The 25,200-nt window shown below is 44.9% G+C and overlaps 1 protein-coding gene across 1 annotated transcript; it reads right to left on the reverse strand.

Moving 5' to 3' along the window:
* Positions 1-13,926: 13,926 nt before the first annotated feature.
* Positions 13,927-17,036, reverse strand: LOC115090826 (urotensin-2 receptor-like). Its single transcript, XM_029600375.1, has 2 exons — positions 16,611-17,036; positions 13,927-15,980 (listed from the first exon to the last, which is right to left on the reverse strand). Exon 2 carries the CDS (start codon positions 15,838-15,840, stop codon positions 14,698-14,700), a length of 1,143 nt encoding a protein of 380 aa, XP_029456235.1. The 5' UTR covers positions 15,841-15,980; positions 16,611-17,036; the 3' UTR covers positions 13,927-14,697.
* Between the last annotated feature and the right edge of the window lie 8,164 nt (positions 17,037-25,200).

Below are 25,200 nucleotides of genomic sequence, written 5' to 3' on the forward strand. Positions count from 1 at the left end.
AAAAAAGTAATGTAATGATCAGCACTCACGTGACTAGAACTTGTTTGTTTATTATTTTTGTTAGCAGGCACCTGAAATGCTAGTGCATGTTGAATTAGCCAATCACTGTGCATTTTAGAAAGGTGGTCCTGGCTGGAACTGTACACAGTTCAAATATATGTAATTGATTGTTGGTAAGTGTATTTTTTAAGTAGCCACACTGGCACCAGTATGTTTACTTTTTCCTCCTACTTAACTCACTAGCTCAGCTTTGTAAGAAGGGCTTCTCTGCTTGTGTGTTGTTTTTTGTTTGGTGTGAGGAGAGCAGAAACATCAGATCTTTATTCAATCTACTACAGTCATCTCTTACAGTGACCTATCCCTATTAATACCAGGAGTGTTGTGATCTTCCTGCACACAGTGCCCTAACCCTGATACCAGTCTGAGACAGCTCCCTCCCTGCATTACTAGTGAGAGGCTGGCTTCACAGACAGGGGGGAGCTGCCTGACCCTCACTCCTGACTTCCCCCATGTCCCAGCTAGTGAATGGTGTGTGGGTGGGGGGGGGGGGGGGAGGATGGTGAAGTCTGAGACAGCTCCCTCCCTGCATTACTAGTGAGAGGCTGGCTTCACAGACAGGGGGGAGCTGCCTGAACCCTCACTCCTGACCTTCCCCCATGTCCCAGCTAGTGAATGGTGTGTGGGTGAGGGGGGGGGGGGGGTGAGGATGGTGAAGTCTGAGACAGCTCCCTCCCTGCATTACTAGTGAGAGGCTGGCTTCACAGACAGGGGGGAGCTGCCTGACCCTCACTCCTGACTTCCCCCATGTCCCAGCTAGTGAATGGTGTGTGGGTGAGGGGGGGGGGGGGGGAGGATGGTGAAGTCTGAGACAGCTCCCTCCCTGCATTACTAGTGAGAGGCTGGCTTCACAGACAGGGGGGAGCTGCCTGACCCTCACTCCTGACTTCCCCCATGTCCCAGCTAGTGAATGGTGTGTGGGTGAGGGGGGGGGGGGGTGGATGGTGAAGTCTGAGACAGCTCCCTCCCTGCATTACTAGTGAGAGGCTGGCTTCACAGACAGGGGGGAGCTGCCTGACCCTCACTCCTGACTTCCCCCATGTCCCAGCTAGTGAATGGTGTGTGGGTGAGGGGGGGGGGGGGGAGGATGGTGAAGTCTGAGACAGCTCCCTCCCTGCATTACTAGTGAGAGGCTGGCTTCACAGACAGGGGGGAGCTGCCTGACCCTCACTCCTGACTTCCCCCATGTCCCAGCTAGTGAATGGTTGTGTGGGTGAGGGGGGGGGGGAGGATGGTGAAGTCTGAGACAGCTCCCTCCCTGCATTACTAGTGAGAGGCTGGCTTCACAGACAGGGGGGAGCTGCCTGACCCTCACTCCTGACTTCCCCCATGTCCCAGCTAGTGAATGGTGTGTGGGTGAGGGGGGGGGGGAGGATGGTGAAGTCTGAGACAGCTCCCTCCCTGCATTACTAGTGAGAGGCTGGCTTCACAGACAGGGGGGAGCTGCCTGACCCTCACTCCTGACTTCCCCCATGTCCCAGCTAGTGAATGGTGTGTGGGTGAGGGGGGGGGGGAGGATGGTGAAGTCTGAGACAGCTCCCTCCCTGCATTACTAGTGAGAGGCTGGCTTCACAGACAGGGGGAGCTGCCTGACCCTCACTCCTGACTTCCCCCATGTCCCAGCTAGTGAATGGTGGTGTGGGTGAGGGGGGGGGGTGGATGGTGAAGTCTGAGACAGCTCCCTCCCTGCATTACTAGTGAGAGGCTGGCTTCACAGACAGGGGGGAGCTGCCTGACCCTCACTCCTGACTTCCCCCATGTCCCAGCTAGTGAATGGTGTGTGGGTGAGGGGGGGGGGGAGGATGGTGAAGTCTGAGACAGCTCCCTCCCTGCATTACTAGTGAGAGGCTGGCTTCACAGACAGGGGGGAGCTGCCTGACCCTCACTCCTGACTTCCCCCATGTCCCAGCTAGTGAATGGTGTGTGGGTGAGGGGGGGGGGAGGATGGTGAAGTCTGAGACAGCTCCCTCCCTGCATTACTAGTGAGAGGCTGGCTTCACAGACAGGGGGGAGCTGCCTGACCCTCACTCCTGACTTCCCCCATGTCCCAGCTAGTGAATGGTGTGTGGGTGAGGGGGTGGGGGGGGGGGGAGGATGGTGAAGTCTGAGACAGCTCCCTCCCTGCATTACTAGTGAGAGGCTGGCTTCGCAGACAGGGGGGAGCTGCCTGACCCTCACTCCTGACTTCCCCCATGTCCCAGCTAGTGAATGGTGTGTGGGTGAGGGGGGGGGTGGATGGTGAAGTCTGAGGACAGCTCCCTCCCTGCATTACTAGTGAGAGGCTGGCTTCACAGACAGGGGGGAGCTGCTGGTCCCTCACTCCTGACTTCCCCCATGTCCCAGCTAGTGAATGGTGTGTGGGGGAGGGGGGGGGGGTGGATGGTGAAGTCTGAGACAGCTCCCTCCCTGCATTACTAGTGAGAGGCTGGCTTCACAGACAGGGGGGAGCTGCCTGACCCTCACTCCTGACTTCCCCCATGTCCCAGCTAGTGAATGGTGTGTGGGTAAGGGGGGGGGGGAGGATGGTGAAGTCTGAGACAGCTCCCTCCCTGCATTACTAGTGAGAGGCTGGCTTCACAGACAGGGGGGAGCTGCCTGACCCTCACTCCTGACTTCCCCCATGTCCCAGCTAGTGAATGGTGTGTGGGTAAGGGGGGGGGGGGGGGAGGATGGTGAAGTCTGAGACAGCTCCCTCCCTGCATTACTAGTGAGAGGCTGGCTTCACAGACAGGGGGGAGCTGCCTGACCCTCACTCCTCCGGGGTATTGTGATCTTCCTGCACACAGTGCCCTATCCCTGATACCAGGGGTGTTGTGATCTTCCTGCATGCAGTGCCCTATCCCTATTAATACCAGGAGTGTTGTGATCTTCCTGCATGCAGTGCCCTATCCCTATTAATACCAGGAGTGTTGTGATCTTCCTGCATGCAGTGCCCTATCCCTGATATCGGGATGTGTGCAAGAAGATCACAACACCCCCGGTATCAGGAATAGGGCACTGTGTGCAGGAAGATCACAACACCCCCAGTATCAGAAATAGGGCACTGTGTGCAGGAAGATCACAGCACCCCTGGTATTAGGGATAGGGCACTGTGTGCAGGAAGATCACAACACTCCTGGTATTAATAGGGATAGGGCACTGTGTGCAGGAAGATCACAATACCCCTGGTATCAGGGTTAGGGCACAAGTTCTAGTCACATGACTGATCACATTACTTGTTTTGTCAAGCTACCAACTGTTTCCATTTCCCATCCCCCATATACTGTCAGTAGGAAACTTGGTAACATGAATAAATAAGAGGGCAGCCAATAGGAATACATATTCATTCCTAAACTGACCTTAACTGACCTGAAAAGTGTCAAATTGTATCATTTTCAGTTAGTGCGCACTAACTCCCAGTTAGTGCGCACTAACTCCCATTAGTGCGCACTAACTCGAGTTAGTGCGCACTAATCGGAAAAAACGATTTTTAACGATTTTTTAACTAAAAAATCGTGCCTAAGACGATTTTCTTGCCCTGCCACATGATTTCTATCGTTAAGACGATATGGAAAACGATTCACATCCCTATCATCTGGGTCATAATTGACCGCTTTTCCAAGATGACACACTACATCCCACTCCGGAGCCTCACATCAGCTCCTGAACTCGCTAAACTGCTCCTGACTCACGTTTTCCAAATTCACAGATTACCGAAAGAAATTATTTCCAATAGAGGCCCACAATTTGCCGCGAAGTACTGATGGTCATTATGCCAAAAATGTAATATCCAATTGCGCTTCACGTCTGCATACCATCCTCAGGCGTAAGGACTGACCGGATCCTGAAAGCTTTCCTCAGATCTTACATGAATGACCAGCAAAATAATTGGGCTGACTTGCTCCCTTGGGCCGAATTATCTCATAATACGCACCTTGCTGCTGCCACAGACTTATCCCCATTTGCAGTGGTATTCGGTCGCCAACCATGACTTCCATTGCCGATACCACTCTCTGTACCTTTGCCAGCAGCGCAATTCATGGTGCAAAGCATCCGAAACACAGGGAAACAGGTGAAAGAAAGGCTCACCCTAGCCGCGGAAAGTGCTAAACAATTTATTGATGCACATAGAAAATCGGCTCCACTCTTCAAGCCCGGTCAAAAGGTATGGCTAAGTACCAAGCACATTAGGCTACAACTCCCCTCACATCTTCTCCAGAGAGTGGGAGCAATCACCTACCAGCTACAATTGCTCCGGTCCATGGGTATCTACAATACCTTCCATGTTTCTCTGCTAAAGCCCTTAGTCCTGAGCTGGCTGTCCCAGAAGCCACCTGCACCCATCCAGCTGGAGGCCGAGCCTGAAGACACCTTCCAGGTGAAAGAGGTCCTCAAAGTCAGACGACACAAGGGCCACAGGAAGTACCTCCTGTCGTGGGAGGGCTTCGGGCCGGAGGAGAACTCATGGGAGCCCTCCCACCACATCTTCGACAAAAATATTCTTGCCGAATTCCACCGGACCCATCCGAAGAATCCCAGGCTGGTAAGGGGGAAGCCTAAAGGAGTGGGGGGGGAGTACTGTGGCGCTCCCCGGCCACTTCCACAGCGTGGCTGGCCCCGCTCGCCTCGCTACTCCGTCCACCAGCACCTCAGCCAGTTCGTGACAACCCCGGCTTCCCTGCTCACATTCGCCCGACCAGGCCTCACAGCGGAGCTCCTGCCGGGGCTCTGCGTCTTCCTGCTCCTCGGCCCCACCCCTAGGCACACGTGTGGCCAGCATCACACCTTTTAAAGACCCTAGCGCGGGAAACCCGGGTCCAATGCTACCCGATGATGTCACCATCATGCAGTGTATAAGGCAGGGCTCATTCCCCTGATCCCTGCCTTGGCAATCGGGTCGACACTGTGAGTGTTTCTAGTTTGCCTCTGCATTCCAGTCTCATTCCAGTCTTTGTTCCAGTCTTATTCCAGTCCTGTTCCAGCGTCCTGTTCCAGCGTCCTTGTCTCCTCGTCTCCCCAGGTAGTACCTTCGAACTGCCTTCTTGGTACTGACCTCGGCTTTCCTTGACTTAGTTTGACCGTTGCCTGCCTCTGACCTTCTGCCTGCTTCTATGACCATGTCTGACCACTGCCTGCCTCTGACCTTCTGCCTGAACCCGACCACGTTTGCACGCTGCCTGGAACTGACCTCTGCCTGAACTCGACTACATATGACTGCCTCCTGGAACTTGTCCTCTGCTTTGGCTGACTACCCACGGACTGACTACTGGTAACTGACCTCCGCATTGCCTGACTATCCACGGACTGATTATTGGCTCTGACCCTTGCATTGGCTGACCACGCTTCCTTGAACCTGGCCTTGATCCTTGCTATACATTCAGAGACACTCTTCTAGCCGTCTCAGGCACCCAGGACTTCAGGCCTATGTATTGACCGCGCACCCTTGATCGTGGTGGGCGCACCCCTGAACTTCCTATCAAGGAGATCCTGTGAGGTCCACCTAAGACCAGGCGGCCCAGGTACTCAAGGTCTCAACCTGGGGGTACCTAGGGTTGCTAGTGGCGAAGCTCCAGCTAGCCTCTGTCTCCTCTTGTGCTCTGCCTTCTGGTGACAGGCGCTCTCTGGGTCCGACCAGGGAGCCTACCAATCCTGCACTAGGCCAAGGGTCCACCTCCTGGCGCAACAGAAAGTTCTACACTAGAATTCCATATGTGTAAGGGACCAAATACAATTCATGTTTTCTTAATCCATAATAAAGTCTGTTTGGCTTTAAAGGGGATTTCTCTTATCTACTAGTTTAAAAGGGACTTCAGGTCCATTGCAAAGTAAGAATTCTTCTCACATTTTGTGCTTGTCTGAAAGTAATCAGTTATCCCAATTATCCCATTCTGTTTATAATGAATTAAAATATTTCAGTAGTTTCCTCTTTAACAAATAAAAAGTTCCAGGTAATTCCAGCTTATATGATTATGTTCATGGTGCACAAATTTTACACAGAAAAGACTGATATTTTCTAGCATTACCAAAACAATGGAGGCTAGAAATGTTTCTCTGTTAAATGGGTTGCTGCGTCAAAATAACCCCATGGACATTTTAATGATTATGCTGGGTCTTTATGAACTGCTTTCCTGTTTATTAAAATAACGCTGGTTAAGTGTACGCTGATGGTCCTCTAAATACAAAAGAATAATGAGGTGGTTAGACAAAGCATTTGTCATTCAAGTTTCCACATTAAGCATTTCCTCTATAATTTTCTGTTAGTTTAATGAAGCCCTACACTATTGCAATTAAAAGTGTACAATTTAACTATAGTTACAGAGCATTAGAATGTCCAAACTAAAAGCATTCATAAGCTGCGGGGAGCAGTTTACCTGACCATTATCACAGCCTTCGGTGTGAGGTGAGATATAAGAGAGGGCAGGTTGATGCCACCTCCTTGAGGTATGGTTCTTTCACTGCCACATAAAGGATGTCCTAGAGCGCTGGTTCTCAACCTGGTTCATAGGCGGTCGGTATAATAATAATTTTCTTGAAGTGGCCTGCGAGCCCTGATCCATGGTGATGGGACTGGAGGCGCAGTGGATGATGCTTTGGCCCCAGTGGCCAAAAGTAAATACAGGAAACGGAGGGAGTGGCTGAGCGGAGCACATCCCTTGGGCGGCTGCATGTCGAAGAGAAGTGGTGTGGATGGGGTGGGGGGGCAGAGATCATCCCAGCTGCCAGAGAGTGAACAGGCCAGCACCGAGGGAATTATCTTTGAAACTCACGGTCTGGCTATGTCAATCTCTCGACACTAGGATCTTGTGTTTCGCGAGTTTTAGCCTTAGCCGGCCTGTGAGTTTCAAAGATGCTCAGTGCCAGCTTCCTCAGACCACATTTCAGCAGCTGGCACCATGGGATGAGCTGCGTTGGCCACTTCTCTTCAGTAGGGAGTGCAGCAAGATTGGGCTTCACTGGTCACGCTATTCCTGCCTCTTCTTTTCTTCAGTAGCCAGCACTGTGGGATGGGCTATGTTAAGGTTACTTCTCGTCTTCAGCTTCCCCAAACAAGCGACTCACCTTCTGTCTGTGCCAGTCCTGCAGGACCGCCCAGCCTGTTCATTTATCAGGATATCCACAATAAATATGCATAAGCTCTATTTACATCCAGTGCTCTATGCAAAAATCTTTTTGACATATTCATTGAGGATATCCTGAAAACCTAGGATAGGCCATGTGATCTTGATTGAGATATAAGGTTTCAATAGTACTATAATATCACATGTTTAGGGGTAATGGAGGTTTATAATGTCATAACTGTGTGTTTACAGGGTAGAAGACCACAAAAATTATATCACCAGCCAGATTGCAGCTTTGGACAGCTAGAGGCTTATTTACAAATTGTAACACTATTCGCCTCAACATAAGGGCTAAATTACCTGCAAACCTATTTAAGTACTATTTAATAAGAGCTGGGTCTAATGCTGCCTCGGTGAGAGTTCAATGGGGAAAATAGATCTTTACCACCATTGGGATAGCTAGGAAGCATTCAAAACTGTCCCATTGTGGAAAAAACGCACAAATTGCATGTTGAAAGTTGTGGAACTATTTATAAACAATGCCACCACCAGGCAGAGGGGGTGGATCCAGAGATGGCTTGGCGAGAGACATTTTGCCTGGCAAAAATTTACAATGGTACCTGCCTCAGCTTGCTGGCACCATATGCAATGGCAGCAGCTGTGGGCAGGAGTGAACTGGGTGTTGCATGTCCCAGATGTGCTAGGCCCATGCCCGGGCCTGCTCACCATGCTCACGCTCCAGCAGGGTCCAGTCTGACCTCTCCCGCTGCTGCAGCCAGTCCCCTGCATCCACGACGCCATGCGACGCGTCCCCAGGCCCTTCAGGGCCTTCTGCCTCCCAGCTGTCCTCATGACGGGGCTCGGCGTCCTCCTCGGCATCAGGTCCGCTCCTAGGCGCGTGAGCACGGACCGCCCAGCCCTTTAAAGGGCCAGGGGTGGGAAACCGTTCTGCAGCGCGCAGTGATGACATCATCTAGCTCTAGTATTTAAGCGAGGGCCCGCTCCTCAGTCCCTCGCATTGGCAATCGGGTCATCACCTCTGTGTGAGCTAGTTTGCCGTTCTTGTTCCTGTGCTTGTTCCAGAGTTCCTGCGTTCCATGTTCCTCTGCTTGTTCCAGCATTCCTGTGCCTGTTCCAGTGTTCCTGCCTTGCTCCTGTGTTCCCGTGATCCTTCCTGTGCTCCAGCGTCTGTTCCTGAGTTCCTTCTTTCCTGAATCCTGTTCCACGTCTTTCTTCCCAGGTAGTACCTTCTCGGACTGATACCCAGTACTGACCTCAGCCTGCCTTTGACCACGCTCAGACTGATCCTTGGAACTGACCTCTGCTTGCCTTTGACCATGCTTGGACTGATACCTGGAACTGACCTCTGCTTGCCTTTGACTACACTTGGACTGATAGCTGGAACTGACCTCTGCTCACCTTTGACCATGCTCAAACTGATACCTGGAACTGACCCTCGCTTTGGCTGACCATTTTCAGATGGATACCCTGGCTTTCACCCTTGAGCTCCATTCGGACACTTTCTTTGCTCCTCCCGTGATCACCAGGCCTGCCTGCTTTGACACTACCCATGGCCTTCTTTGAGCTGGACTACTAGGCGCTTCCTATCCTATCCGGAGGACCTTCAGTTCCTGTCTTGTTCCAGTGGTATCTGGTACTCTCGGTTTAGCTGGCCTGTTTACTGGCAGCTGTGCACCTCTTCTCTTGGTGGGCACACTTCTCCGTCATCTCTCCGGAAGACCCCCAGAGGCCCACATAAGCCCAGGCAGTCCGTGAATCCAAGGTCTCAAGCCACGGAACCCCCGGACCATTATTGGTGAAGTTCCTGTTAGCCTCTGTCTGCTTGTGTGCTCCGCCTCCTGGTGGCAGGCACCCTCTGGGATCCCTCAGAGGGCCGGACCAATCCTGCGCCAGGCCAAGGGTCCACCTCCAGCGCAACACTGGGATCGCTCCTGCCCCATGACTACATTTCAACAAGATGGTAAAAGGTTCTGAGAGAGGACTGGGGAGAAGCTAATTTATTTATTTTAATTTTATTTAATATACTTAATTACTTATATTGTGCCTATATGTCATGATAAGCGGATTACACTTATTTACATAAAATGCGATCTAAAAAAAAGACACAATTGAATGTACAAACATACCTTTTTTTTGGAGATGGTGATGACCTTTTATTATTTGTTTTGGGGTTTATTTTTTAATATTTTTAAAATTTCATTTGTTTGTTTTTTTCTTTTTAAAGAAATGAAAAGAAATACAACAAATGATAAACAAAAAAACAACAAAAAAAAAAACCATAATGAAATATCTGTGCATACCCCTACTGGGAACCAGTGCTGGTAGAAAATGTGGCAAGGCATTGACTAGATCTGGAGGTCAAATTGTCCAAATGGAACAGTGGTTAACAGGTTGTATGGATATATTAGCAGGTCTCAGACTTTGGAATACTATGCCGGCCTCTCTGCGCACTTTGGTGGATCTAAATATGCTTTAAAAAGCACTCAAAACCTGGCTTTGGAGCTGCACTTGACATGAGATAATCTTCTAGGACCTGGGGTCATTGTGATTAACTTATTGCTCCTTTTTGTCTGATTCGTATTGTATGATCTTGCTGTTGAGATGATGTTTTAGGGCATGGTCGGTCTTTGTATTGTAGTAAATTGCAATTTCTTTTTCTACGTTGCCACAATCTGTGAAGTGGGTGGCTAAGAAATTATTTTAAATAAATAAATACATAAATGTTGGAGTTTAAAATTACATGCTAAGTCCCAGAAAGACAGCTTATGTGACTACTGGGTGGGCGTAGACCCTAGAGAACCAGGTTGGATCTCTCCAGGGTTTAATCAGATGAGGTTAGGAGCTGTCTTATCTGAAAAGGCAGCAAATCTTGAAACTACTAAAGAACAATCTCTGCCTCACTACCTTCCCTCTTGTTCCTCTATTGGCCAGCATTGCATCTGTTCCAATTGCTTAAAAATCCCTGAGGACCCCGTGCCACCAGTGGTTAAGGTTTTCTTTCTACCCTCAGCAAGATATGTAGAGGGATGGGCAGTGAGGGGCATCTTTCTTTTCGCCTAATCAATTTTTTAAGTCATCAAGGGAGGAAGCCGTTAGCTTCTTGCTAGTTAGCTTTGTGCATTCTAATCTGACAAAGATGTGACTTTTAGGCCTGTCTTTCCCGCACGTGTCTTAGACACTTGTCCCAGACATTTGAAGGCCGCGCAGTAATGGGTGGAAACAATTTTTTGCCTTTTGCTAGCTTTCAACATTTCCTTAGGAACCCAGTTTTTATTAAATGTCTCTTTGCAAATGTCTGGTGAAATATCAAGGTAGCAATTATATATTCTTAGTGCCTAAGCATTTGGAGAAATTCCTGAAGGATGAGTGCTGCAGAGCCCAGCCCTAGTCCATAGGATGTATTCTTCTTGTCTCCCAGGTTTGAATTCAAAGTGTTTTGTGTATTTCTTATTCTAAATTCACAGGGAGGACAACTATCAAACAAATGTGGGTGGTGGCATATACATGTAATATATGGCTTTGAGCAGATATAAGCAAGCATTTTAGAACCCGCATGTATGATTATATGCACATTTTATAAACTAGGCATATCTCTACCCCATAACATACGTGTGTATGTGGGTTATATGTGAATACTTGCAATGCATTGAAACCACATTTATCAATGCATTGAATGCGGGTACCTTTCCTGCTTATTTTTTAAAATATATGCACATATATTTTACACACAAAAGTAAGATAGGACTTATTTGCATAAATCAACCAATTTTAAAACATGTGCTCGTAAACGAAATTAACCATTTTACCAATTAGTCCTCCAGGTTCTCCTGCCTGAACCCACTCCCAGTTCACCCAGACCTCCCACCCAGTCAGTGCTTCATTAATAAACAGGTTTAATATCACTTACACTAGCTAATTACCAAGTGTCAAACTACGTGAGTAGGTTGGCAAATGTACATGTCTAAGTTCTTTTAAAATGGCAACTCATGTCTGTAAGTGTTGGCTCCACTCTGGAACACTCATAGACCACCTCTTTTTTTACGTGCATATATGTGTGAGGGAAAGTGAAAATATGCGCATATTTTTACTTTTATAAAATGTACGGAATACAAGATAGAGGCTACTTATACACATGTATGTTCATTTTTACACTCATATAGGTGAATTTTAAAAGCCCAGTATGCGCGAAAAGCAGGAGAAATACGAATATGTCTGGCCGGTGCGCGCTGAATGGATTTAAAAGCTGCCCATGTACGCGCATATCTCCCAGTGCACACACAAGTGAGAATGCCCAAAAAAAGGGATGGGGTCTGGGGGTAGTCTGGGCAGGGAAATAGTGGGACACATGCGTTCCAGGACCTTAACATGAAATGTGCGCATAAGTATTTATGCGCCCAAGTGTGCGCCAGGGTTCCCTTCTGCGTAACTTTACTTCTGCTATGGATGGCGTATAAGTCTGAAAACCAAAAAAAATATAGGCATGTCAGCAGAGTTTTAAGGATCGGGGGTTAAGAAGGCTATTTAAATAGGGGGGTTAGGTAGTCCTGACCCTTACCTGGAGAAACTGGGAGCGAAGTGTTTTAACTGGTAATTGCGTCGGCATGCGTTTCTAGTAAAGTCCCCACACTTTGCGATAGAGGCGGCATTTGCACGCATATGTGCGCATCCATATAAAACTGTGCACAGATGTACGTGCATTTAGCCTATTGTATGCCACATGCACATATACACACGTATGTTATAAAATGGCTGTGTTTCTGGTCGAGAGCCTGCATATGCGCGCTCATATGCGCCCACGCGCCGGTATTAAAGATACCGTCAGCGAGTTTTGAAAATCCCCCCCCCCCGAAGCTTGTTAGTTGTCCAGCAGAAGATACTTTGATTTTCCTATTTGTTGAACTTTCTTTTGCTTCTGGTATGATCCTCTTCCTGACTTTATTGAACCAAAATGTTTTTCATTTTCTTTTGCAAGTTTGCATTACTTTGTAGTTGTTAATTTCTATTTGCCTTTCCCTTATAAGGTTTGCTGTTGTTTTTTCCTGGTTACTTGCTGCCATTAGCAGGGTGTCAAGTGTAGAGCAGTCATAAGCCCTCCTTGGTGCCTGTGACCTTATTTCTTGGCAGAATACTGCTGCTGAGGTAGGCCTTTGTCTTTTACAGCTAACACATCACAGCACTTAGTTGTCTCCCATCTATATGCTAGCCAGGCTTGACTCTGCTTAGCTTCCAAGATCTAACAACTTTTCAAAGCTCTCCCTGGCCAGCACTGCTTTAGGGGAGGAGGGGGAAACAGTTATTCCTCATATATTTGTATGTGAAATTAGACATTTAAACCACCAAAAAACATTATGCTACCAAATCTTCCCACGTTTTTCAGCAGCAGTAAAATTGGAGTGCAGGGATAAACATAGATGGGTAACTATAATCATTAAATTGATGGCCAAATGTATTCTCTCCTTGTAATTCATTTTCAATTCATAAGAACATAAGATCATATGAACATAAGAAGTACCATGCTGGGTCAGACCAAAGTCCATTGAGCCCAGCATTCTGTCTCCATCATTGGTCATTCTGGGTCACAAGTGCCCATAAGATCCCCAATAGCTGATCTAATTCTTATATTGCATTCCCAGGAATAAGCCCCGGTTTTCCCACATCTGCCTGGCTAATAGCTGGGTTATGGACTTTTCCTTCAGGAACTTGTCCAATTCTTTTTTGAATCCCATTATGTTAATTGCCTTGACCAGGTCCTCTGGCAACAAATTCCATAGCTTGATTGTGCATGACTTGAAAAAATACTTCCTGCGATTTGTTTTAAATTTGCCAGTTACTAGTTTCATGGCGTGTCCCTTAGTCCTAGTGTTATTTAAAAGGGCAAATAACAATTCCCTATTTACCCATTCCACCCCATTCATGATGTTATAAATGTCAATAATAATCCACTCTCAGTTGTCTCTTTTCCAAATTAAAGATCCCTGACTAAGTGGACTTTATCCTTGAAAGCTCATGCCTCAATAAATTGGTTAGTCTATAAGGTGCCACCAGCCTCCTGTCATTTTTGCTACATCAGACTAACACAGCTATCCCTCTGGTTATGTCCTCCAGTTTCACAGTGATTCCATCCAGCCTCTCAGAGTCATCCCTATTGAAAAAATGTCTCCTGTTTGGGTATAACCTCAGCATCCTTCTCAGTAAAGACAAAGAATTAATTTAGTTTTTCAACTGTTTCCTTGTCCTCTCTGACCACACTTTTTACCCGTTCGTCATCTAGCAGCCCAAATGACTCCCTCACAGATTTTTTTGCTTTGAATGTACTTGAAAAAGTTTTTATTATTTGTTTTTACCTCTATGGCAAGCTTCTTTTCAAATTCTCTCCTAGCATGATTAATTACTTTTTGACATATAGTTTACCACTGTTATGCTCTTCTCTAATTTTAAACAGTGTCCACACCTCCTGAAAGATTTTAACTTTCTGGATTGCTCCTTTCTGTTTCTTTATAAAAAATGTCTTCATTTTTATCATAATCTTCCTTTTTATAGTTAAATGCTACTGCAGTCAACCTCCAGTTATTATGTCAAATTGTATTACAATATGATCACTGATTCCAAGCAGATCTACCACTTTTACCTTTTGTACTAGGTCCTGTGTTCCGTTGAGAACTAGATCTAATATCATTCCTCTTCTCATCGGTTCCATGATCAATTCTCATCAGAACTACGTGCATTTCCATCCATGTTTAAATGAAATTGCACAGAGCAGAGCATGGCAATTAGCCTTCACTGAAAAAACACAACTGCTATTTTCAGCTCAAACAGCTTTAGCATTGCTTTATATATATGATGACTGGGATAACTGTCTGTAGTTAAGCCCTTGATGCTGGTGCTATAATGCTTTGTAAATAAACTTCAGAGCATTCTGAAGCTGAGTAACAATGCCATCTTAAATCTCTGTTTCAAAACACACAGCTATGACAGCAAAACAATCAGCTCCTTCACTAACATTTTGTGTTGCAACAGTTCTTGTGAAAAATCATGTTAATGCTGATGCATTTTACATAGTATCCACAAATAATTACAACATTCTCTATATTTCACCTTTTAGTAATAACAAACTTTGGGGGAAAAAACTCCATAACACTGACTAAGCATGTCAGTGAACAGCCTTTGTTTGTGTTATTTGTAAATTCTTATACAACATTAATTTGTAATCTGTTATTTACTGCACAGAAACTTAACATCCATTGAACAAATACATCTTTTCAGTAATATTGTTTTAGATTGCACAAAAGAAACTGTGATTGTTAAAAAAAAAAAGAAATATGGATTTACATTTTACAGACTTCTCTGACATTATAAAGACAGGTATATGGTGACAGAAAAATTCATCAAGCCAACAGTTTTATAAGCGTGTGAAGCAGCATCAGCTGTATCAGTGGAATTACCCAGTGCACTCTTATATTAGACAACTGTCTTTGCTTTATTTTGGATCTGTTAAGACTTACTTTTATGATATAAAATTGCAATAACCCTGAAGCGAATATTGATTTGTCTTTTCTTGTTCAATTTTTGTCTTGTTTACATTTTAGGCACTGTTGTTCCCTCCAGACACGTTGGTGAGCACAAAGGTCTCTGTACACTGCTGGCTACTTGTAGACAGGGATCTTCCAGATATCCTCTGGAAACGATTCCTAAAATAGCCGCTGTTATTCCAGGATCTCTGCCTGTTTCTCAGGTATTCCTTGTAGTTCTTAGTCAGCAGCGTATACAGGAAAGGGTTAATGCAGCTGTTACTGTAAGTCAGACAGGTTGTCAAATAGTTGATGTTCCTGCTAGCCTTGGAGGAGACCAGGAAGGATTCGTAATATTGAGTTAGGAGCTGCCAGATCCAGAAGGGTAAAAAGCAAGCCCAGAAAACAAGAACTATTGTGAAGATCAAATAAAGTACTTTCTGGTTAGGTAGCCTCTTGGTTTGTTTGAAGGAGGCTGTTTGAGACACCCAGTAGGTTCGAGCTAATCTGATGTACAGGTAGCCAATGATAACCCCTGGGCCCACAATGCTGGTGCAGAAAAGTACAGTGAGATAAATTTTATAGGGCAGTTTGCTCCAGGTTGTCCGGCAAATGCTTTTGTTATCCACGTGCTCAAGCTGGATCATGATGAGCATTGGCAAGGTTAGTAGCAGAGAAACTACCCAGATTATGAGAGCAATTGCTTTTCTATAACTTTTGGACCTTTTGACTGTGTCCAGGGGTTTCAACACTGCAAAGTAGCGTTCTGTGCTCATAACAGTCAAAGTGAAGATGCTTGCATGCATGGTCAAGAAGTCCAGACTAAACAGAACTCTACAGCCAATATCCCCAAAATACCATTGCTGTATGAAATAAGTCCCCACTATGAAAGGAATGGTAAGTAGGTACAGCAAATCTGCTAGTGCAAGGTTGATGATATATATGTACATGGAAGCAGCAGATCTCATGGAATGAAACATTACGACCAAGGTGTAGACGTTACCTGCTAACCCTATCACACACATAATAGATAGGATGGCTCCAATGGTGCAGGTTGCAATGAGGTCTTCTTCTATAGAGCTGGCAGCTGAAGGACCACCCCAGGTGACATTGCCGGAGATGTTAGGGCTGATCTTGAAGAGGGTGACTTCATGGGCATCTATGGCTGTCTCGGTGGTTACTGAAAACCTGCCCTGTGGTTCTTCATGGAAAGACATACTGCTCAGCCTTTAGCACTGGGAGATCCACATCACACACACACTTCAACCTCCATCCTTGCCACTTTTCTGCAGGGAAGTAGGGAATCCTCATGAAAATGCTTAGATCATGATCTTTAGATTGGCTTCCAATTTCCCACCTTAGGAGAATGACAGAGAAAGCAGTTTGTTAAAAAAAAACAAAAAAACAAAAGCTATGCTAAGTGAATTCTAGGAAAGTCTATTTCCAGTGCCAGTTTTTAATCCAATCTAAAAATTACATCAGCACTTGTGCCACTGGTAGGCATGCCATCTGCACAGCAGTATCAATACGTTCCCAAATGCACATTATTTTGTAGGAATTAAAAAAAAAAGTATTACAAGATGGCATTGCTCTACTAGTACTTTATTCACAGAATTCTCTGATCTTGCTTTATTTAACTTAGCCAGTTTATAAAACAAAATAGAAAGACATGCATCCACTCCCATCAAATATTCCTGCATGTAACCAATGCCTCTAGGGAAGTAAGATAGGACTTAAAATTGATCAAGAGGAATGACGTGCTCTCATATTCAAAAGTGACTACATAATCTGTTTAGACATATAAAGCACACGTTGTGCCTGGCTTCTACAAAAAACTTCCCCATACCCGCAAGTCATTACAGTTCTACCATAATTTGTTCTGCAAAGCACGCTTAACAGCATATTAAAACAGCTCCTGCTTTCCGCTTATTTCAACAACCTCTGCAAATATTTTACACAAAAGCACGAACAATTTTCATATTCTAACCTGAACGGCTTTTTTTTTTTTTTTTTGGTCTCCCTCTAGTTCGGCTGGTGCTCCTCACTCTCAAAGTACAACCTGTGGTTTGAAGAAAAAAGCCCGGAATCTGCAACTTTTGTTACAATGAATGAAGGCTAAGCTCGCTTCTCGGAGAGTCAGCGCAGGCAAAGGGCTGTGCTGGAAAGTGAGAGCTGTGGTACCTAAGCAAATATGTTTGAAATCTGTGCCCCCCTTCTTCCCTCTCTCTCTCTCTCTCTCTCTCTCCCTCTCTCTCCCTCCCTCCGATCCTCCTTCCTGTGCTCAATGCCTGAACCTTTATGGTATTCGGTGACGTTAGACAGGCGCACGCTAGAGACCGAAATGCAGCTTGCATAAAAGCTTCTCCATAGGGATGCGGTTGCCTCCCATCCCGAAGCTCGAGGCTCACCACGCAACGAAATATGTGGACTGGGATTTCAGAAAACATTGTCTTTTAATTTGAATGGCTTGACCCCCCAGGAAGGTCAGAATTTAAGACAACAACCTCATTTCCATCTTGGGAAGGGATGGGTAGCTGGATGCATGGAACATATTAAAACAGAGGATCACTTACATTATACTAATTAATCAAAATATTAACAAATACGATTGGTTCTCAGATCTCCAACTGATAACTGAATTTCCTAGGGTTAGAATATTTCTGCATGGGAGGTGGAAATTCATTACACTATATTATTAGTGGCCTCACCAGTTTCTTCAATACTCCCCCCCCCCCTCTCTCTCTCTCTCTCTCTCTCACACACACACACACACACACAACAAATACAAAAAAATGCAACTACAGAAAAAGCCCCATTACCCGGCATACGGGGGGTTCCATGCCGGTTAATCGAATGTGCCATTATCTGAGATCCCTGCTTCCTGGTCCATGCAACAGCCTGAAGGGAACAGCAGGGGATGGGGGGAAAGGGGGATGCGGAAGCTGACAGAGCTCAGAGCTGAGCAGAGAGAAAAAAAAAACTACTGTGCTGCAATGTTTGATTAGCGTTCTGTTAAAACATTATTGACAGCTGTAAAAAAAAAATAAACTTCAGCTGGTAGATGCTGGTTAATTGAGTTTTCTGATTGGTTGAATGCCAGACAATGGGGGTTTTACTGTAATAGACTACAAAGAGCGGACAGGTACCTTTTTTTTTTTTTTTAGCATGAAAAGTTCATCTCGTTTTATTGAATGCCCTTTGTGTCTCATTCCAGTCTCTTTGAGATCAATGAGGGAAAGCGAATTAAATCGTAGGTGTATTATTCTGGCGGGCTTGCTGACGGAGTTTACTGTGTGGTAGTAGCGCACATGTTCCAAATGGAGTAATCCTTAGCTGCCTGCTGGACCGTGATTTCTTTTCCACTCCCCTGCTCCGTCTCGGTATGGCCTCGGTTAAATCAAAGATAAGCAAGTCAACAGCTGGAAACGCAATTAGAAGATAACATGTGAGAAGCAGGAGAAAAAAAATGGCATGGAGAGGTTTGTTTTTTGTTTCTACAGCAGGTCATTTCAACTTTTGTAGGCTATATATTCTGTGTTGGAAACACTTGGGGCGGTATATAATCAAAGGTTATTTTCCATAGGCTCAGCATGGGGAGCAGAGCATTTTGAATCAGTTGTTTGAAAATGCAGCAGATGGGGCAACATTACAGCAATTAATGGATTCGCTTTATAAAATAGTTACAGTCCCAAGCAAAGTAGTTTGATGTGGTTGTTAATTTGTTCTCCATCTCACCCCCATGCTCTCCTCCTTATCTGTTTAAGAAAAGCTGGCATGCACAGTTATAACCTTTTTTTCTAAAACTTCATTGGACCTATTCTTCAAGCTCCCACATTCCTTTCTCACGCCTTTTGTGGATGCTGAAAGGTGGCATTTTTAATGTCCCATTTGATTCATTGTGTTCTATAGAAAAATGGAACTGAGTGAATTTGCTTGTATAAAAGGGTTTTCATTGTGACTGTAAAAATGAAATGAGATCACTTTTCAGACAGTACCTTGTCCTTCTCAACTTTCCGCAGTGAAGAAAAGAGCTATACCACTATGAAAAGGAAGGTTTTTATATCCCTGTGTTTTTCATTTCATTTCAGTAGGGGACGGTAACTTTTTAACAGCTGCGCGAGCATACATATATGCGCATATTCTGGCTTGCGCAAATGGACGTGACCATTTTATACCATAAGTGAATGTACGTGCATATGATATAAATCAGCTGTATGCGTGCGCATGGGAGCGCAATTTTGTATGGATGTGCACTCGTGCACACAAATGCCGGCTGTACCGGGTAAGTGGGGGCGGGATTTTATTAGATACGTGCAGTTTCCCCGGTTCATTCCTAGTTTGCCCAGGTAAAGGCTAGGACTTCCTAACCCCCCCCCCCCCTAATTAACCTTCCCCTCTTTTTCACTATTAGCCCTGACCCTTCAAACCCTGCTGACTAGCCCTGAGTTTTTATTTTAAAACTTACACGCCATCCATAGCAGAAGTAAAGTTACGTGGTAGTGGACTTCGGAGTGCACTTGTGTGCATAAATACTTACACGCATACTTGAGGTTACAGACCTGGAACACCCATGATCCACCCATGCCCCACCCATGATCCACCCATGCCCCGCCCATACTCCACCCATTCCCTGCCCCTTTTTGACTTCGTAATTTGTGCGCGTACCAGGAGATATGCGCATATTCGGGTGCCTGTTAAAATCTGCATGGCACACGCTAGCCCAAGATTCTCACATATCTCCCGGCTTTGGCATGCATAGGGCTTTTAATATTTGCCTGAATACGTATATTTTTACACAGTTTTTTCCTCCTTTTTTTTTTTTCCTGAAGACGTAGATTGTCTTTTAGATACGGTGTTGAAACAGAAGGGAGCATGGCTGAATCCATGCTGCAAAAAAGTCATGATTTAAATAACAAAAAAATGTCCATATTGGATCTTGCTATGTTAACACAGCAGAATTAACTAAAAGTAGATTCATCAAAATATGTGTGAACCTGTCCTGTGATTCTGTTTGGACTGTGTTCCCCTGTATCCCCTGATATTTTCCCCAGCAAACTGTTTCTTTGGTTTTGGCACTATTTTTTATTTTGTTCCAACAGTTTCCTTCTGCTGCTTTAGCTTCCAGCTTATTCAGAATCAACCTCTGTTGGGCTATAGTGCCGTGAGCGAAACTACCTGGGGGAGTTCACTATTTTATATCCCTCTCAACTCAGCCAAGACATTACAGTGACAATCCTTGCCTGGAGGCCATATCCCAAGGTCCTTTCAGAGCCCTAAATCATAGACCCTAAATCTGACCACTGGGACCACTGGAATCCCTGTCTGCCATCCCTATCCCCACCAGAGGCTGTGAACGATGCCTCTACAACATTCTGAGCCACAGCTGACCTAGGGGAGCATAAGAACATAAGAAATTGCCATGCTGGGTCAGACCAAGTGTCCATCAAGCCCAGCATCCTGTTTGCAAAAGAAGCTAAACCAGGACACACGAACCTGGTAAGTACCCAAACACCAAGAAGATGCTACTGATGCCAGTAATAGCAGAGGACATTCCCTAAGATAACCTGATTAAAAGCTGTGAATGGACTTCTTCTCCAAGAACTTATCCAAACCTTTTTTAAACCCAGCTACACTAACTGCACTAACCATATCCTCTGGCAACAAATTCCAGAGCTTAATTGTGCGTTGAATGAAAAAGAATTTTCTCCGATTAGTCTTAAATGTGCTACATACTAACTTTATGGAGTGCCGCCTAGTCCTTCTATTATCAGAAAGTGTAAATGACCGATTCACATCTATTCATTCAAGATCTCTCATGATTTTAAAGACCTTTATCATATCCCCCCTCAGCCCCAACCTCTTCAGCCTTTCCTCATAGGGGAGCTGTTCCATCTCCTTTATCGTTTTGGTTGCCCTTCTCTGTACCTTCTCCATCACAACTATATCTTTTTTGAGATGCAGCGACCAGAATTGTACACAGTGTTCAAAGTGGGGTCTCACCATGGAGTGATACAGAGGCATTATGACATTTGACCTGACCCACATTTTATGGAATAAGGTGTGATAACTTTAGACCAGCTATTTGAGCAGGCTGACCTTTCTGCACAAATTTTGCCAGATAGCTCAATATGACGCTATTTATTTCATTTATTTTTATAGACCTCCTTCCAGATCACCGATTGCCCAAAGCAGTGTACAAAGCATAAAACATTCCAAAATTTAATTGAAAGCATAACATTTGTTACTATGTTACTACCTCTATAAAATACAATAACAATAAACACTAATGTAAATAATATTAAAAACCAAAATAAAATAAAATACAAACACAAAACTTGCACCATCACCCCAGCTCAACCAATTACTCTGCATAGGACCACTCACAACATCCCTCATTACTCCAATCCTCACCTCAGAAATATGCCTCCATTATATATATCCCCCAGGGTCTTGGCATTTGGTTAAATAGCTTTGTTTGCCATCTCCAGCTCCACCCTCTTTTTGACTGGGTAACTTTGTATGCACTAAAATATTGCATGATCAAAGTTACCCAGAGAAGGGGGGGCATTTTTAAAGGGGAAGATTTATGCAGGTAAAAGTCAATTCTGAATATTGACCTCTCTACATTTAGGGGCATATTTTCAAAAGGGTACGCGCGTAAGATACACGCGTACCCCCCGAAAACCTGCCCCAAGTTCCCCCTGCGCGTGCCGAGCCTATGTTGAATAGGCTCGGCGCCGCGTGCAAGCCCCGGGATGCGCGTAAGTCCCGGGGCTTTCCTGGGGGGGCGTGTTGTGGCAGCGCATCATCCGGGGGCGGGGCCGTGGCCATGGTTCCCGCCCGGGGGCGTTTTGGGGGTATGGCCAAGGCCTCTGAAACTGCTCCCGGGTCGGGGAATCGCGCAGCCAGTGCGTGCGAGTTATGCCTGTCTCAGGCAGGCGTAACTTTTGAAATAAAGGTGTGTGGGGGGGGGAATTAGTAAGGGCCGGGGGGGTGGGTTAGGTAGGGGAAGGGAGGGGAAGGTGGGGGGAGGTGGAAGGAAAGTTCCCTTTGAGGCCGCTCCATTTTCGGAGCGGCCTCGGATGGAACGGAGGCAGGCTGCGCGGCTCGGCGCGCGCAGGCTGCTGATTTTGCGCAGTCTTGCGTGTGCCGACCCCGGATTTTAAAAGATACGCACAGCTACGCACATATTAAAATCTGGCGTACTTTTGTTTGCGCCGGCCGCGCGAACAAAAGTACGTGCGGGCATACTTTTAAAAATCTACCCCTTATGTTTTGCTTGTAACAATGCAATGCCTGTATGGAGTTTTCATATGAATAAGCACAGAGGTTCCCAAAATGGTCCTTGAAACCCTGAAGCAAGTCAGGTTTGCCAGCTAGCCACAATTAATATGTACGCCACATAAGTTTGTATATACTTGGTTGTACAAATATAGCTCATGCATATTCATTTTTGAATATCCTGAAAATTCGACTAGCTTTGGGATCCCAAGAACAAGTTTTGGGAAACTAATGGCGTAGTACATTACCTCTCAATTGTACTGCGACTGTTAATGGTGTGCATGACTGAATACAGTCAGAGGATCTTTCAAAACCATACAACTGTGTTTTCTTAATGGACATCTTCCTTATTTATTTATTTATCTCTTTATTTATTTATTTATTTATTTATTTCTTTCTTTCTTTCTTTCTTTCTTTTATATACCGACCTTCATGACATGAGTCATATCAAATCGGTTTACACTGAACCAAGGGTTAACATACATTATCAACTGTTTAACAATAGGGCTTTAACAGGAGTCAGAAAGTTACATTTAACAAGGTGTATCAAAAACTTGGACGCAGGAAGGAAGAGGAAGGGAGAGAATAACCATTTGTATAAATAAATAACTTATCTCAAAATAAATTGCCCAGTACTTCTACTTAAAGTCCATCTTTGCAATTGCAAGTCTGAAGCCCTCCAGTAATGAATTCATGTCCACTGGAAAAAATTCTGTAATGAGTTCCAAATTCTTCCAGGCACAAGTTTGATTTAAGAATTTTAAAACCATCTTCATCTTCATTTTCTTTGTACTTAACGTGTCCTAGTGGTTGACAAAGCTTTAAATAAATAGATCATAGTAGGAGTCCTGCCAAAGTCTGGGGCCTGTGAATCCCAGTGGGAATGTGTCAGTATAAATCGAGTCCTGGCCAGTGAAGAGTTTTGGTAGCTTGCATGTCTGGGAAGACTTCCTGCTCTCCATTTATCACAGAGAGCCAGCAGGTAGCTGCTGAAACAGCTCCTACTTAGAAAACAGATGATACCTCCACTTTATAGGAGTCTGCTCTGCAACATGCACTTAATAATCTCCTAGAAATACATAGGACGCTCTTCCAGTCAGCTCGCTTGGAACTGATGAACATTATAAATGCTCAAGGGGCCACATATAGCAAGAGGTTTTTCTCATTTTGTATCCACAGCAAAACTCATCCTGATTTTGCACAGTGCACCTAGTACAATCTTCTGGTTTAATTGTCAATGACCATATTAGTGATGTGCATTTGTTTCAAACCAATGCCAAAAATACAATGAATGAAGCTATTTTCAGTTTACTCCAAATGGAATGAACTAAAGATTGCCTCCTATGATAATACCCCAAAAATTGTGGGTATTTTCATAATCGTCTTTAAAAAAAAAAAGGGGGGGATGCCCACAGCCCCAACTACTCTCCCATCCTCTGAAAATTTAAACTGGGGCCCAGGCTTACCTGGTTGGGGGCCCAGCTGGGGCCTACTTGGGTGGGTCCACTCCCCTGTTCAAATTGTGCACCCCCTTGCTCGCGCCGACCCTGGATTTTATAACATGCGCGCTGCAGCACGCGCATGTTATAAAATCGGGTGTAGATTTGTTCGCGCCGGGGTGCGTGAACAAATCTATGCCCGCGTGCAGGTTTAAAGATCTGCCCCAATATTAATACATTGAATTTATGCAGCTCCTTTTATCCAGACTGGATTCAAGCAAGCACAAGGTACATGTAAAAATCCATAGCCTTTTCTGAGAAACAAGTTCTGGCTACCAGTTTTGATTCCCAATCTATATCACACTACCTAGAAATGAGAAGAAATGATGTTGTTACTAGTAGAGAACGATATTAAAAAAAGCTGAACTCCTAAATTTAGGGCTCAAATTTACTATCCTAAATTTAGTGAAGCTATTAATTTTCCTAGATTCATCATTTTGCTAACATTTTCACAAGAATAATGCTCACGATAAAAAAAAAGGGGCATGGTTAGGGTACTATACACATATTTTTTTTTGGGGGGGGGAGGGGAAAGCGAGAGAGAGACTGAGACTGAGAATTTATATGAGGCTCATATAAGAAAAATATTTATATCACTATAAGAGGGACAACTAGTACCAAAGGGGTGAGGTTTTGGTGGTGGGCTAGCTTTAAGGGGGCAGTTTTGCCTGCATAGTCAGGGGTACAAACAGCACAGTAGACAGCAGTGAAGATTGTATGTGATTTGGAGTGACAAAAGTATAAAAAGATGAGATTTGTACATAGTATTCTCGACCTAGCATGATAGCAGCTAGTTAGAGACTGTATCAAGCAAGGTCGAGAGTACATTATACTAATCTTATATTTTTATACCTTTCACCACTCCAAATCACTTAAAATTTTCACTGCTCTCTACTGTGCTGTTCATGCCTCTGACTGTGCATATAAAACTGCCCCCTAAAACCTAGCCCACCACCAAATTCTCACCCTGAATTCATAATGGCCCCTCTTACAGTGGTATAAAAAGTTGACTAATATGTGTGCCACCCCAGAGGCACTCTCGCTCTCTCGCTCTCTCTCTCTCACTCTGTCTCTCTCTCCCTGACCAAAATAGGATTTGCAATATTTAGCACAAATCTCATTCCAGCAATAGCACATAGCTATTGCAGCCATAACACCAGGAAAAAAGGAGTGGTTATTTCTGGCATTAAAACCCACGACAGCATGTGCTATGCTATCGCATGTAACATTAAGTGTCCCTCATTTTCATTAACTCCTCCCAGTCTGGGAAAATTTTAAAGTTTGCATGCACATCTCATGATGCGATAAATAACGCCCTAAGACAATTTGATGAATTACCTCTAAGTAACGTGCCCTGTGCTAAAATTCAGTGCTAAGGCACTAACCTTTTCCCTTCTCTAATTCCCCCCCCCCCAAGCCATTCACCTTTTAGGAGCCTAAAATTAGGAACTCATCCCCAGTAAATTTAAAAAACAGCCAATTTAGGAACCTAATTCCCATAAATAGACCCCTAAACCTTTGAAAATGGGTTTCAAAGTGACTCGCAGGCAATGTGCAAGCAAGCCGTGAGCATATGAGTCTCAGAATCATTCATGTCATAGGTTACAATTCAATCAGTAGACCAAACCTCCTACTTATATTCATAACAGCTGGCTGCAAGCACCTTTGAGGTGGTTTTTTTTTCTGAAATATCTGCACAAGGAGAAATAGAAATGATTATTTGGTATGTTTTAATTTAAAATAGAATTTTGAATATTTTCTATTCTACTGTGATAAGTCCTATAATTAAGGTCAGCT

Source organism: Rhinatrema bivittatum, chromosome 4 (assembly GCF_901001135.1).
Source record: "Rhinatrema bivittatum chromosome 4, aRhiBiv1.1, whole genome shotgun sequence".
NCBI classification, from domain to species: Eukaryota; Metazoa; Chordata; class Amphibia; order Gymnophiona; family Rhinatrematidae; genus Rhinatrema; species Rhinatrema bivittatum.